Source organism: Heptranchias perlo, chromosome 6 (genome assembly GCF_035084215.1).
Source record: "Heptranchias perlo isolate sHepPer1 chromosome 6, sHepPer1.hap1, whole genome shotgun sequence".
In the NCBI taxonomy this organism is placed as follows: domain Eukaryota; kingdom Metazoa; phylum Chordata; class Chondrichthyes; order Hexanchiformes; family Hexanchidae; genus Heptranchias; species Heptranchias perlo.
The window spans coordinates 107,756,868-107,769,887 of record NC_090330.1 but is presented as its reverse complement, the minus strand read 5'-3'; the positions used below and the strand labels follow the sequence as shown (position 1 = coordinate 107,769,887).

The following is a 13,020-nucleotide window of genomic DNA, read 5'->3' as shown; positions in this document are numbered from 1 at the left end:
AGATTGTTGATGAATTTGTTGACCAATTCTACCTGTAACAATTCTTCAGATTTTTATGTTAATATTTTGTCAGCTGAAATGACAAATTAGTACTGTAGGCTCGTACAATGAAACATTTTGGTAGGTGTTTTAACTATGTAGATTTGATTTGAATGTATCATTGTAGGTACAGCACAGGTGGAGGCCATTCGGCCCATCATGCCTGTGCCGGCTCTTTGAATGAGCTATCCAATTAATCCCACTCCCCCGCTCTTTCCCCATAACCCTGAAAATTTTTCCCTTTCAAGTATTTATCTAATTCCCTTTTGAAATTTAATATTGAATCTGCTTCCACCACCCTTTCAGGCAGTGCATTCCAGATCATTACAACTTGCTGCTTAAAAAATGATTCCTCATGCCGCCCCTGGCTCTTTTGCCAGTCACCTTGTATCTTTGTCTTCTGGTTTCCAACCCTTCTGCCTCTGGAAACAGTTTCTTCTTATTTACTCTGTCAAAATCATTCATGATTTTGAACACCTCTATCAAATTTCCCCTTAACCTTCTTCTCTGTTCTAAGGCAAACAACCACAGCTTCTCCAGTCTATCCACGTAACTGAAGTCCCTCATCCCTGGAACCATTCTAGTAAATCTCTTCTGCACCCTCTCTAAGGCATCTTTCCTAAAGTGCGGTGCCCAGAATTGAACGCAATACTCCAGCTGAGGCCTAACCAGTGTTTTATAAAGGTTTAGCATAACTTCCTTGCTTTTGTCCTCTATGCCTCTATTAATAAAGCCCAGGATCCCATATGATTGTGTATGTGTTTTCTCTCTAGTTAGAACCTGGTTCACTGGATGAAAACCAGATTGCTACAATACTGCGGGAAATTTTAAAAGGCCTTGAATATTTGCACTCAGAAAAGAAAATCCACAGGGATATCAAAGGTAGGAAAGTGTAATTGTATTTTTAACAAAGTAAATGTGTTCCGAGTCTATCATTAACCTTAGCATCATCCTTTTTTCTAGCTGCCAATGTCTTGTTGTCTGAGCAAGGTGAAGTTAAACTAGCAGATTTTGGAGTTGCTGGCCAGCTGACAGACACGCAAATAAAGAGAAATACTTTTGTGGGCACACCATTTTGGATGGCGCCAGAAGTTATCAAACAGTCGGCGTATGATTCGAAGGTAAGGATTGTTACCATTTTTCCAGAATGAACTGCAGATTAATACTTGGAAGTGTCTCCCCTTTGGGGCCTGAGGCAGAGTTTGCAGAAGAACTCTGGCACCTGTGTCAGCAATGAAAATTCTTGGCCAAACTATTTTGGCTGACTGTGGGAACTCGCGTAGTTGAGGCGAATAGCATAGATGCCTTTAAGGGGAAGCTCGATAAGTACATGAGGGAGAAAGATATACAAGGATATGCTGATAGGGTTTGATGAAGAGGGGTGGAAGGAGGCTCGTGTGCAGCATGGACCAGTTGGGCCGAATGGCCTGCTTCTGTGCTATACCTTCTATGTATCCCTAATGTACCAAACCTGGTATAGATTACTGCACTAATGGGTGAAAATAACCCTATGTGTACTTTATACATTGGTGCGTAGACATAAAAGATGTAAAGTATTTCTGTTTAATATTTTGACTACAGTTTTCAGTTCACCTGTTTTCCTATATGACAGATTCCTGGCAGCAGAATTTGATGTGTAATCTAGTGGTAAAAGAATGTACTGGCGCAGTGGGTTAACGTGCCACCAAGTCTTGGGCAGGAAGACCCTATATTTGATCTATGGTCCGTACTGAATTAATTGATCTGTACATGGGGAAATGGCAGGTACTCTTTAAGTTAACCTCAGTACCCCTCGGTAGGCGTGCGTGTGTCAAATGTTTGAAGTTGTTGGAGCCCATTCGTCCCAGACCCCGGACATTCTGGGGGCTGTATCTAGTGACACCTGTATTCCCGGCCAGAATGGATATGATTGGGTAATTCCCCCATCAGTCATACCTGGAGTAAGTGACTGGGATTGATTTTATGCATGAGTTCTGTTTGCTGCAGTTTGTAGAGACCCTTTTAAACAGGCTCTGTAAATAGACTCTGCTGTAAAATACACTTGCCGGTTGTAAGTCCTGCCTCGCCTCCAACTCATTGGCTGATACGGTGGTGTCAGTAGACACTCTGCATTCTCTGGGAGCGCCATTGACTAGAAACTCAACTGGACCAGCCACGTAAATACCGTGGCTACAAGAGCAAAACTTGTATTTTGGGCATTATTAGAGAAAAATGTGCTGTAATTTATAATTTGACTCATGCGTGTAACAGTAATAATGTTTTGATGTTTAACCAAATGTATTGAAAGGGCGAAGCGATATATCTGGGTAGAAAGAAATCTTGAGAAAATATTCTGAAATAATTTGCCTTTTTCTGTTCTGTTTTTATAGGCTGATATCTGGTCTTTGGGAATAACTGCTATAGAACTTACAAAAGGAGAGCCACCACATTCAGAACTGCATCCAATGAAAGTTTTGTTTCTTATTCCGAAGAACAATGCACCGACATTGGAGGGAAACTACAGTAAACCCCTAAAAGAATTTGTGGAAGCGTGCTTGAATAAAGAGCCAAGTTTTGTAAGTGGTTTTAAAATCTAACAGTCTTGCAAAAAAAAAGGTATGAGAATCTTGGGAATTACTGCAAACTAAATTAATTAATTGTTTTCTAACTACTTATATTCCCTAAAAGTTCTTTCTCCAAATTCTGTATCCCCGCTGGCCTCCTGCTAGGTTCCTAGTTTAACCCGTTTCAAGCATATCGCCAACCCAGCTGTCGTCGCCCTCTCGAGTCCCCGAGCATTAAACAGGCAATAAGTTGTTCCAAGCATGTTTTTTTTTTTTATTCATTCACGGGATGTGGGCGTCGCTGGCAAGGCCGGCATTTATTGCCCATCCCTAATTGCCCTCGAGAAGGTGGTGGTGAGCTGCCTTCTTGAACCGCTGCAGTCCGTGTGGTGAAGGTTCTCCCACAGTGCTGTTAGGAAGGGAGTTCCAGGATTTTGACCCAGCGACGATGAAGGAACGGCGGTATATTTCCAAGTCGGGATGGTGTGTGACTTGGAGGGGAACGTGCAGGTGGTGTTGTTCCCATGTGCCTGCTGCTCTTGTCCTTCTAGGTGGTAGAGGTCGCGGGTTTGGGAGGTGCTGTCGAAGAAGCCTTGGCGAGTTGCTGCAGTGCATCCTGTGGATGGTGCACACTGCAGCCACAGTGCGCCGGTGGTGAAGGGAGTGAATGTTTAGGGTGGTGGATGGGGTGCCAATCAAGCGGGCTGCTTTATCTTGGATGGTGTCGAGCTTCTTGAGTGTTGTTGGAGCTGCACTCATCCAGGCAAGTGGAGAGTATTCCATCACACTCCTGACTTGTGCCTTGTAGATGGTGGAAAGGCTTTGGGGAGTCAGGAGGTGAGTCACTCGCCGCAGAATACCCAGCCTCTGACCTGCTCTCGTAGCCACAGTATTTATATGGCTGGTCCAGTTAAGTTTCTGGTCAATGGTGACCCCCAGGATGTTGATGGTGGGGGATTCGGCGATGGTAATGCCATTGAATGTCAAGGGGAGGTGGTTAGACTCTCTCTTGTTGGAGATGGTCATTGCCTGGCACTTATCTGGCGCGAATGTTACTTGCCACTTATGAGCCCAAGCCTGGATGTTGTCCAGGTCTTGCTGCATGCAGGCTCGGACTGCTTCATTATCTGAGGGGTTGCGAATGGAACTGAACACTGTGCAGTCATCAGCGAACATCCCCATTTCTGACCTTATGATGGTGGGAAGGTCATTGATGAAGCAGCTGAAGATGGTTGGGCCTAGGACACTGCCCTGAGGAACTCCTGCAGCAATGCCCTGGGGCTGAGATGATTGGCCTCCAACAACCACTACCATCTTCCTTTGTGCTAGGTATGACTCCAGCCACTGGAGAGTTTTCCCTCTGATTCCCATTGACTTCAATTTTACTAGGGCTCCTTGGTGCCACACTCGGTCAAATGCTGCCTTGATGTCAAGGGCAGTCACTCTCACCTCACCTCTGGAATTCAGCTCTTTTGTCCATGTTTGGACCAAGGCTGTAATGAGGTCTGGAGCCGAGTGGTCCTGGCGGAACCCAAACTGAGCATCGGTGAGCAGGTTATTGGTGAGTAAGTGCCGCTTGATAGCACTGTCGACGACACCTTCCATCACTTTGCTGATGATTGAGAGTAGACTGATGGGGTGGTAATTGGCCGGATTGGATTTGTCCTGCTTTTTGTGGACAGGACATACCTGGGCAATTTTCCACATTGTCGGGTAGATGCCAGTGTTGTAGCTGTACTGGAACAGCTTGACTAGAGGCGCAGCTAGTTCTGGAGCACAAGTCTTCAGCACTACAGCTGGGATGTTGTCGGGGCCCATAGCCTTTGCTGTATACAGTGCACTCAGCCGTTTCTTGATATCACGTGGAGTGAATCGAATTGGCCGAAGACTGGCTTCCGTGATGGTGGGGATATCGGGAGGAGGCTGAGATGGATTATCCACTCGGCACTTCTGGCTGAAGATGGCCAACTTATGTCAGCCGTGGCTCAGTGGGTAGCACACTCGCCTCTGAGTCACAAGGTCGTGGGTTCAAGTCTCACTCCAGAGACTTGAGCACATAATCCAGGCTGACACTCCCAGTGCAGAACTGAGGGAGTGCTGCACTGTCGGAGGTGCCGTCTTTAGGATGAGACGTTAAACCGAGGCCCCATCTGCCCCCTCAGGTGGATGTAAAAGGTCCCGTGCCACTATTTGAAGAGGAGCAGGGGAGTTCTCCCCGGTGTCCTGGGCAATATTTATCCCTCAACTAACATTAACAACAGATTATCTGGTTATTATCACATTGGGACCTCGCTGTGCGTAAATTGGCTGCCGCGTTTCCTACAACAGTGACTACACTTCAAAAGTGCTTCATTGGCTATAAAGTGCTTTGGGACGTTTTGAGGTAGTGAAAGGCACCATATAAATGCAAGTCTTTCTTAAACAAACTCGCTGGCATAAACTAGCATTCTATCAGTTTTTAACCCCATAAAGTGACAATGCTGCAGATTTAGAGATGATAGAACAAAACCAAGATTTTAAATGTCTCATTATACTGTGACCAATCTGCTCTTAATAACTGCTACTGCAATCTAAACGTTTGCAGATGGGATAGGCTTTGAATCGGATTGCTACAGGATTTACCACAGTTCTGAGTTTGAATACAAACTTAAGTTGTGAATGGCAAACTCAAGTAGTTTGTGAACAACATCTGAAAACAGAAAAGGAAGAAAGACTTGCATTTATATAGCGCCTTTCATGACCTCAGGCCATCCCAAAGCGCTTTACAGCCATTGAAATGCTTTTGCAGTGTAGCTACTGCTACAATAACAAGTACAAACTATGTTTGTACTTGTGGCCTGGTATATTACTGAGCAGCTGCCTGTTGTCTGTAAAGGACAACTTTCTAAAGGTGATTATATCAGGCAATAACTCTGTCAAGTTTTATGAAGATAGTCATTCCGAGGACCCATTGCACAGAAATGTTTTTGCTACCGTGATGATGAGAAATTATAAGTAGCTCTTACTTTACTGTTTAAGAAGGAAAACTAATTTATTTTGTTTATTTTCTTAAGAGACCTACAGCAAAAGAATTGCTGAAGCACAAATTCATAATACGAAACTCCAAGAAGACCTCTTACTTGACAGAACTAATTGACCGGTACAAGAGGTGGAAGGCTGAGCAGAACCACGATGATTCCAGCTCAGACGAATCTGACTCGTAAGTTTGCCTGTAGTATTCAGTCACAACATTCCTCTCTGAAGGCATAGATGTTTTCAATAAAACATACTCAGTTGTATTGATAAACATGTAATGTATTACATAGTATTTACAGCACAGAAGCAGGCCATTTGGCCCAAATGGTCTATGCCGGTGTTTATGCTCCACACGAGCCTCCTCCCTACTTTATCTAACCCTATTAGCATCTCTTTCTATTCCTTTCTCCCTCATGTTTATCTAGCTTCCCCTTAAATGCATCTATGCTATTCACCTCAACTACTCCATGTGGTAGCGAGTTCCACATTCTAACCACTCTCTGGGTAAAGAAGTTTCTCCTGAATTCCCTATTGGATTTATTAGTGACTGTCTTATATTTATGACTCTTAGTTTTCGACCCCTCCCCCCCCACCACGTGGAAACATCTTCTCTACGTCTCCCCTATCAAACCCCTTCATAATCTATCAGGTCACCCCTCAGACTTCTGGAGAAAAGAGCCCCAGCCTGTTCATTCTTTCCTTATACTTATAACCTCTCTGTTCTGGTGTCCTCCTTGGAAATCTTTTTTGCACCTTCTCCGGTGCCTCTATATCCTTTTTATAATATGAAGACCGGAACCGTGCACAGTACTCCAAGTGTAGCTGACTGCTATTTGCATAAGCTGCGTTATTTTTTTTGGGAGGGTTATTATGATCTGAAAGGTAGCCCAGCCTGAGTGTGCACCGGTACACTTCCATTATCTGAACTAATTTGAATGCTTTTACCTGTTTATACAATTGGAAATTATATTTTTCCACCTCCGCAGACTACAGTTGCAATTCCTAAACCAATAAGATCCCAGTTTTCAGAATGCCATGACTTCCCTTTCTCCTTTTGCCATGACTTGTATCTGAGACTGAGACAAATGTTCTTCATTAGTGATGCTTTTGGTCTTCAGCTTCTTGGCATGAGCTTCCATAAATCCAACAGGCTTTCCTAAGTTTATGATTCCAGCCAGACTTCGCCCCACCGTGTGCTAAATCAGTCTGTTTTCAGAAAGATTGAAGGAGTACACGTGTAAGACACAGAAATCCAGTCCAGATCACAAGGGAGTTTCATGGTTACACTCCTGGGTCTCACAACTGCACAAGTATAGGGCAACGGGAGACTTAAAAAGTACCACTTAAGGAAGCGACTGACACAACTGTACCAATAAGATATCTAACGTCCTAAAATTGTAACAATATGCCAACCACTTCCACTTTTTTCGTTCGTGGAAAGCAATTTTCTGCCTTTGTGCTTTGTTCTCTCACTCATCAAGTATTGTCTCAGCAACTATTTCAATTAGTGGGTCAGAACAAGTGCGGACTGTGTCTGAAGGACTGCTTCTCTTTTGACTTCTAACTTTAGAGATGTGTTCAATTTTTTTTTAGATCACTGATGGGGCAATACCTTTTATTTTTCCGGAACTATGAAGCATTTTGTGTAGGAGCCCATTTGTCAGGAAATCTTAAGGCTCCAGCTTCGTAGCCTGTTAACTCCCTTGTGACCTGGACAATATTTCCGTGTCTTGCACGTATACTCCTTCAAACTTTCTGAGAACAGACCGATTTAACACTCGATGAGGTTTGGTTGGAATCGTAAACTGCTTTATTCCACAGTAGGTGAAGCACACAGAACAATGAGATTGATGAGATCGCTCAACACAATCAGTACAACTTCTACTGCTCACGTACAACATTAGTGATTCCACCATGGGGAAGAAACGGAGACAGAAATGATAGCATAAAATAAAGACTATGCAAGCACTAGCTCAACATAAAAGGACACTTTCTCTGTACCCTATCTTACTTCCCAAGACACTGGTTTGCTCCTTTCCCAGTCCTCTGCTGCTCAATTCTCCCTTGTGTTTTGTGATTCTTTTTTTAAAAAGCTTCTCATGGCCCCCTTACTCCTTGAATTTTACAGCTGATTCCCGCCTAACATTTTGGTACCTTGGTTAAAGCAGCTCTCAAATTTTGGCTTAGAGTACTTTGATTAGATGACTAAATAGGGGAGGGTGAAGTTGGTCTCAATCAGCGGTAATCTGGAGCAGGAAGGAATCTGCATTTGGGAAGCTGTTAATTACATAATTTGTCTTTTTAATACATTTTTTCAAAGTATGTTGCCAAATGGATTTTTTTTGGAACTGATGAATTGTCTATATTGTTGAGACCAAATTATACGATCATTTTTGAATATGTTTGTGAAAGAAACACATGTTGTAGCATTGTCCTAATTCATTAATATATGGAAACTTTCTGGCAGTGTCTTTAGCAGTGCTGTTAAAGTAATTAAGATGGCCAGAATGGGACTGAGGAACAAGTGTTTACTTAATTTTTATTCTTGCCCTACAACCATCCGAGATCTCTGTGTTCCTCAGGTTCTGGCCTTTTGCGCATCCCCGATTTCCTTCGCCCCACCATTGGCGGCCGTGCCTTCAGCTGTCTAGGCCCTAAGCTCTGGAATTCCCTCCCTAAACCTCTCCGCCTCTCCTCCTATAAGATGCTACTTAAAACCTATCTCTTTAACCAAGCTCTTATTCACCTGTCCTAATATCTCCTTATGTAGTTCGGTGTCAAATTTTGTTTGAAGCGCCTTGGGAGGATTTACTAAGTTAAAGGTGCTATATAAAGTTGTTGTGTTTCTTGTTTGTAGCAACTTTTCTAGTTGCCAAAATAGTTTAATACTGTTTCTGGTGTAATGATTTTCCATGGAGACTGTTAGGTGACAAAGTGATGTGTTTTTTTTAAACATTAGGGAAGCTGAAGGACAAGCATCAGGAGGAAATGATACAAGTGGCTGGATCTTCACAATCAGGGAGAAAGATCCACTCAAGCTGCAAAATGGAGCTGCTCAGCCTGAAGAGCTTATCAAGAGAGATCAGGTACAATCAAAACCTTCAATGTTTTTAAGTTTGACGTATGATTTTATAAAGTCTTCACACAGCTCTTAATTTGCCAATTAGTGTTAATGATGAATGGCGACATTTTAACTTCAGGCAAAAGTGAGATTCTATGCAATACAACCCGATAACTGCCAGCAGGTCCAAGGGAATCTTGTTTAGTGTTATAGTAGTAAAGTTATTCGAATATCAGGACTTGCTTTTTTACTGCAGTGACTAAAACAAACAGCCAATACACAATTAAATAAAACGAATGAAATATTTTGAGCAATACTATTCTGCTTGTCATGGTCTCTCCAGTTCATTATTTTTTCCCCCTATTTTTATTTTAACTTTATGATTTCCAGCCTATTCAAGCTTCAAAAGTAATATTAAAACCTTTTTACCTTCCCGTTTTTAATTCGGGGCTCCCATTGTTTGATTTTGATGGTGGAGTTGGTTTCCAAAAGCATTGGGTTTTCGTTGGCTGAAAACTAATTTAGCTGAGAGCACAAAATAAATCAAGTAGGCTGACTTGATCAAAATGTAAAAGCTTCTCAAAACAGGAAGGTGGTCTGCCTGAATTGAGTAAATTTGTCCAGCACTCTGAAGGTTAATTCAATCTGTGTGTGCGCGCGCGCGCTCTTATATGGGAAAGCAGTTTAATTCCACACAGCTACTTCATATATGTACAAATGTGTAAAATATTTCCATTCTTCTCAGTCACCATGTGATATAAATCTTCTTTAAACTTAATGAATGGTCATAGTATATTACCTGAAGATTTATCCAGTTCTTTTGGAACCAGTATGTGCACAAGTGCAAACACAAAGTCAAAAAGTAAGCATTTCCATGCAGTGTGGAATTTTATCCTGCACAATTTTATGTTTTTTTTTATTCGTTCATGGGATGTGGGCGTCGCTGGCAAGGCTGGCATTTATTGCCCATCCCTAATTGCCCTTGAGAAGGTGGTGGTGAGCTGCCTTCTTGAACCGCTGCAGTCCGTGTGGTGAAGGTTCTCCCACAGTGCAGTTAGGAAGGGAGTTCCAGGATTTTGACCCAGCGATGATGAAGGAACGGATATTTCCAAGTCGGGATGGTGTGTGACTTGGAGGGGAACGTGCAGGTGGTGTTCCCATGTGCCTGCTGTTTAGAATAGTGTAATGTAAGGACGAGCATTAATTGTCTCATATAAAATGAAGAAACATTTATACAATGCCTTTCATGTCCTCGGGACATTCCAGAGTGCTTCACGGCCAATCAAACATGGCAGCCAATTTGCACACAGCAAAGTCTCAAACAGCAGAGAGATAAATGACCAAATTATCAGTTAGTTGAGGGATAAATGTTGGCCAGGACATCTGGAGAATTCCCCTGCTGCTCTTTGAACAGTGCTATGGGATCTTTTGCATCCATCTGAGGGGATGGGTGGGACTTCAGTTTAACATCTCATCCGAAAGACGGCACTTCCGACAGTGCAGCACTCCCTCAGTATTGCACTGGGAGTGTCAACCTGGATTATGTGCTCCAGTTTCTGGAGTGGGACTTGAACCCACAACCTTCTGATTCAGAGGCGAGAGTGCTACCCACTGAGCCACGGCTGGCACTCTTAAAAGCTTGTTAATGAATGAATTACAGTAGTAAATTCTGTTTTAGTAAATGTTCAGGCATTTCAACTTAGATTTTTTAAAATAAAGTTGAGAGAGTTGGCACTTTGGATGTGTATATTATTATTTTATAATACACAATAAGTTAATAATGAACAGAAAAGCAATAAATAGGTAACATTTCCCTGGATTGATTCCTAATCAAAAGTAATGTACACAGTTCTGGTATCTATATTACAAAAAGGATATAGAAGCATTGGAGAAAGTACAAAAATGATCTACAAAACTGAGAGATTATAACTATCAAGAAAGACTGAACAGGCTGGGGCTCTTTTCTCTAGAAATGAAAAGACTGAGAGGTGACCTAATAGAGGTCTTTAATATTATGATGGAATTTGATAGGGTAAATGTAGAGAAGATGTTTCCACTTGTGGGGAATCCAAAATTAAGGGCCATAAATATAAGATAGTCACTAATAAATCCTATAGGGAATTCAGGAGAAACTTCTTTACCCAGAGATTGGTTAGAATGTGGAATTTGCTGCCAAATGGAGTAGTTGAGGCGAATAGCATAGATGAATTTAAGAGGAAGCTAGATAAGTACATGATGAAGAAAGGAATAGAAGGTTATGTTTAGGAGTAGAAATAAGGTGGAAGGAGGCTCGTGTGGAGCATAAACGCCAGCATAAACCCGTTGGGCCGAATGGCCTGTTTCTGTGCTGTAAAATTCTATGTAATTATTGTTAACTGTTGGGAGTATCTGGTAGTTTGTCTGTTAGTTTCACCTAGAACTAACTTGTTTCTGGATTAAGAAACCACTCGCTGTTGCTGTTGAAAATAGCAGTATCAGTAAATAGAACATGCAAATATGTTAACCGGACCCCCTCCAATAGTCTTTATTGCTATTACCACTGAGGTTGGCTTAGAAAGTATAAACCTTTAGTGTCTCTGCTTCAATGTGCATGTCTGTTTCCATCTTAACCACTCTTGAGTTTCCATTGAACCAGAGTTGCAGTCTGCTAAGTCTAAGGTGCTTAACTTCTAACCCTTGACTTTTCTAGGTACAAGATACTCCAAAGCGATCGCAGTCTCAGTGTTTACCTACAATTATCTCTCCATTATTTACTGAGGTATGCAAAAAGTCTGTTATTTGCAAGGAGTGGGGGGGGTTGTTATTCTGAACTCTGCCAGCGTATTGATTGACGCATATTCCCATTGTAGTGATTGATTGCCGCGTATTCCCATTGTAGTGATTGATTGCCGCGCATTCCCATTGTAGGTAGTGATTGCCGCGTATTCCCATTGTAGTGATTGATTGCCGCGTATTCCCATTGTAGTGATTGCCGCGTATTCCCATTGTAGTGATTGATTGCCGCGTATTCCCATTGTAGTGATTGATTGCCGCGTATTCCCATTGTAGTGATTGATTGCCGCGTATTCCCATTGTAGTGATTGCCGCGTATTCCCATTGTAGTGATTGCCGCGCATTCCCATTGTAGTGATTGATTGCCGCGTATTCCCATTGTAGTGATTGATTGCCGCGTATTCCCATTGTAGTGATTGCCGCGTATTCCCATTGTAGTGATTGCCGCGCATTCCCATTGTAGTGATCGATTGCCGCGCATTCCCATTGTAGTGATCGATTGCCGCGCATTCCCATTGTAGTGATCGATTGCCACGCATTCCCATTGTAGTGATCGATTGCCGCGCATTCCCATTGTAGTGATCGATTGCCGCGCATTCCCATTGTAGTGATCGATTGCCGCGCATTCCCATTGTAGTGATCGATTGCCGCGCATTCCCATTGTAGTGATCGATTGCCGCGCATTCCCATTGTAGTGATTGCCGCGCATTCCCAGCGTATTGATTGATTGCCGCGCATTCCCAGCGTATTGATTGATTGACGCGCATTCCCAGCGTATTGATTGATTGCCGCGCATTCCCAGCGTATTAATTGACGCATATTCCCTCAGCTCAAGGAGAAGAGCCAAGCTGGAGGAGGCAATGCTGAAGCAGTAGAAGAACTGAGGGAGGCCATTTTCTTGGTAGAAGAGGCTTGTCCAGGGATTTCCGATACGCTTGTATCCCAGCTTGTGCAAAGACTTCAAAGGTATTTTCCATTGATTTTAAAATTTTGACCCAGTTTTTTAAACTAAATCATTTCTCCACAGCTCAGTTAAGCCATTCAGGTAATGTCTTGTGAGGCTGAACCCCCAAATCCCTCTGCTTGTCCAAATCACCCAATCTTCCCCCAAGGTATAATTATTACTTTTCATTAAACCAAAACGTGCCACCTCCCACTTACTGACATTGAATTCCATCTGCCAATTTTATGCTCCTTCCACCATCTTATCAATATCCTTTGGTCCTTAGAATTATTTACTATGACTTGAGTCCAATGGGATATGATAAAAGCATCAATATATTTATGCAATTGAAATACAAAGAAACTCTTTTAGCATAAATGAACGTTCAATCACAAAAAACTACACTATATAACGTAACATAACAGGAAAAGTCATGGATTGGATAAGAAAAGGTCATTCGGCCCATCTCCCTAGCACATTAACTCTTCCATCATGGCATCTAATGGTATTTTAAATAACCCCTATGCTGTTGACATTTACTATCTTGCTTGTCAGATTATTTCAGACATTTCAATATAATTTTTTATTTCTTAATAAGTTATAAATTATCTTTTTTTCTGCACTCTATTTCTTTCTGTATTATGTAG

At 42.3% G+C, this 13,020-nt stretch overlaps 1 protein-coding gene across 2 annotated transcripts in view; it reads left to right on the top strand.

Annotated features, from left to right (window-relative positions):
* The window catches only part of LOC137323125 (serine/threonine-protein kinase 24), a 35,373-nt gene that overhangs the window by 16,195 nt on the left and 6,158 nt on the right, over positions 1 to 13,020 (top strand). For both annotated transcript variants that reach the window (XM_067986582.1, XM_067986581.1), the window contains exons 5-11: positions 813 to 921; positions 1,003 to 1,160; positions 2,409 to 2,594; positions 5,636 to 5,781; positions 8,557 to 8,683; positions 11,348 to 11,416; positions 12,260 to 12,396. In XM_067986582.1, the coding sequence (XP_067842683.1) occupies positions 813 to 921; positions 1,003 to 1,160; positions 2,409 to 2,594; positions 5,636 to 5,781; positions 8,557 to 8,683; positions 11,348 to 11,416; positions 12,260 to 12,396 (932 nt within the window). The remainder of the gene's footprint in view (positions 1 to 812; positions 922 to 1,002; positions 1,161 to 2,408; positions 2,595 to 5,635; positions 5,782 to 8,556; positions 8,684 to 11,347; positions 11,417 to 12,259; positions 12,397 to 13,020) is intronic.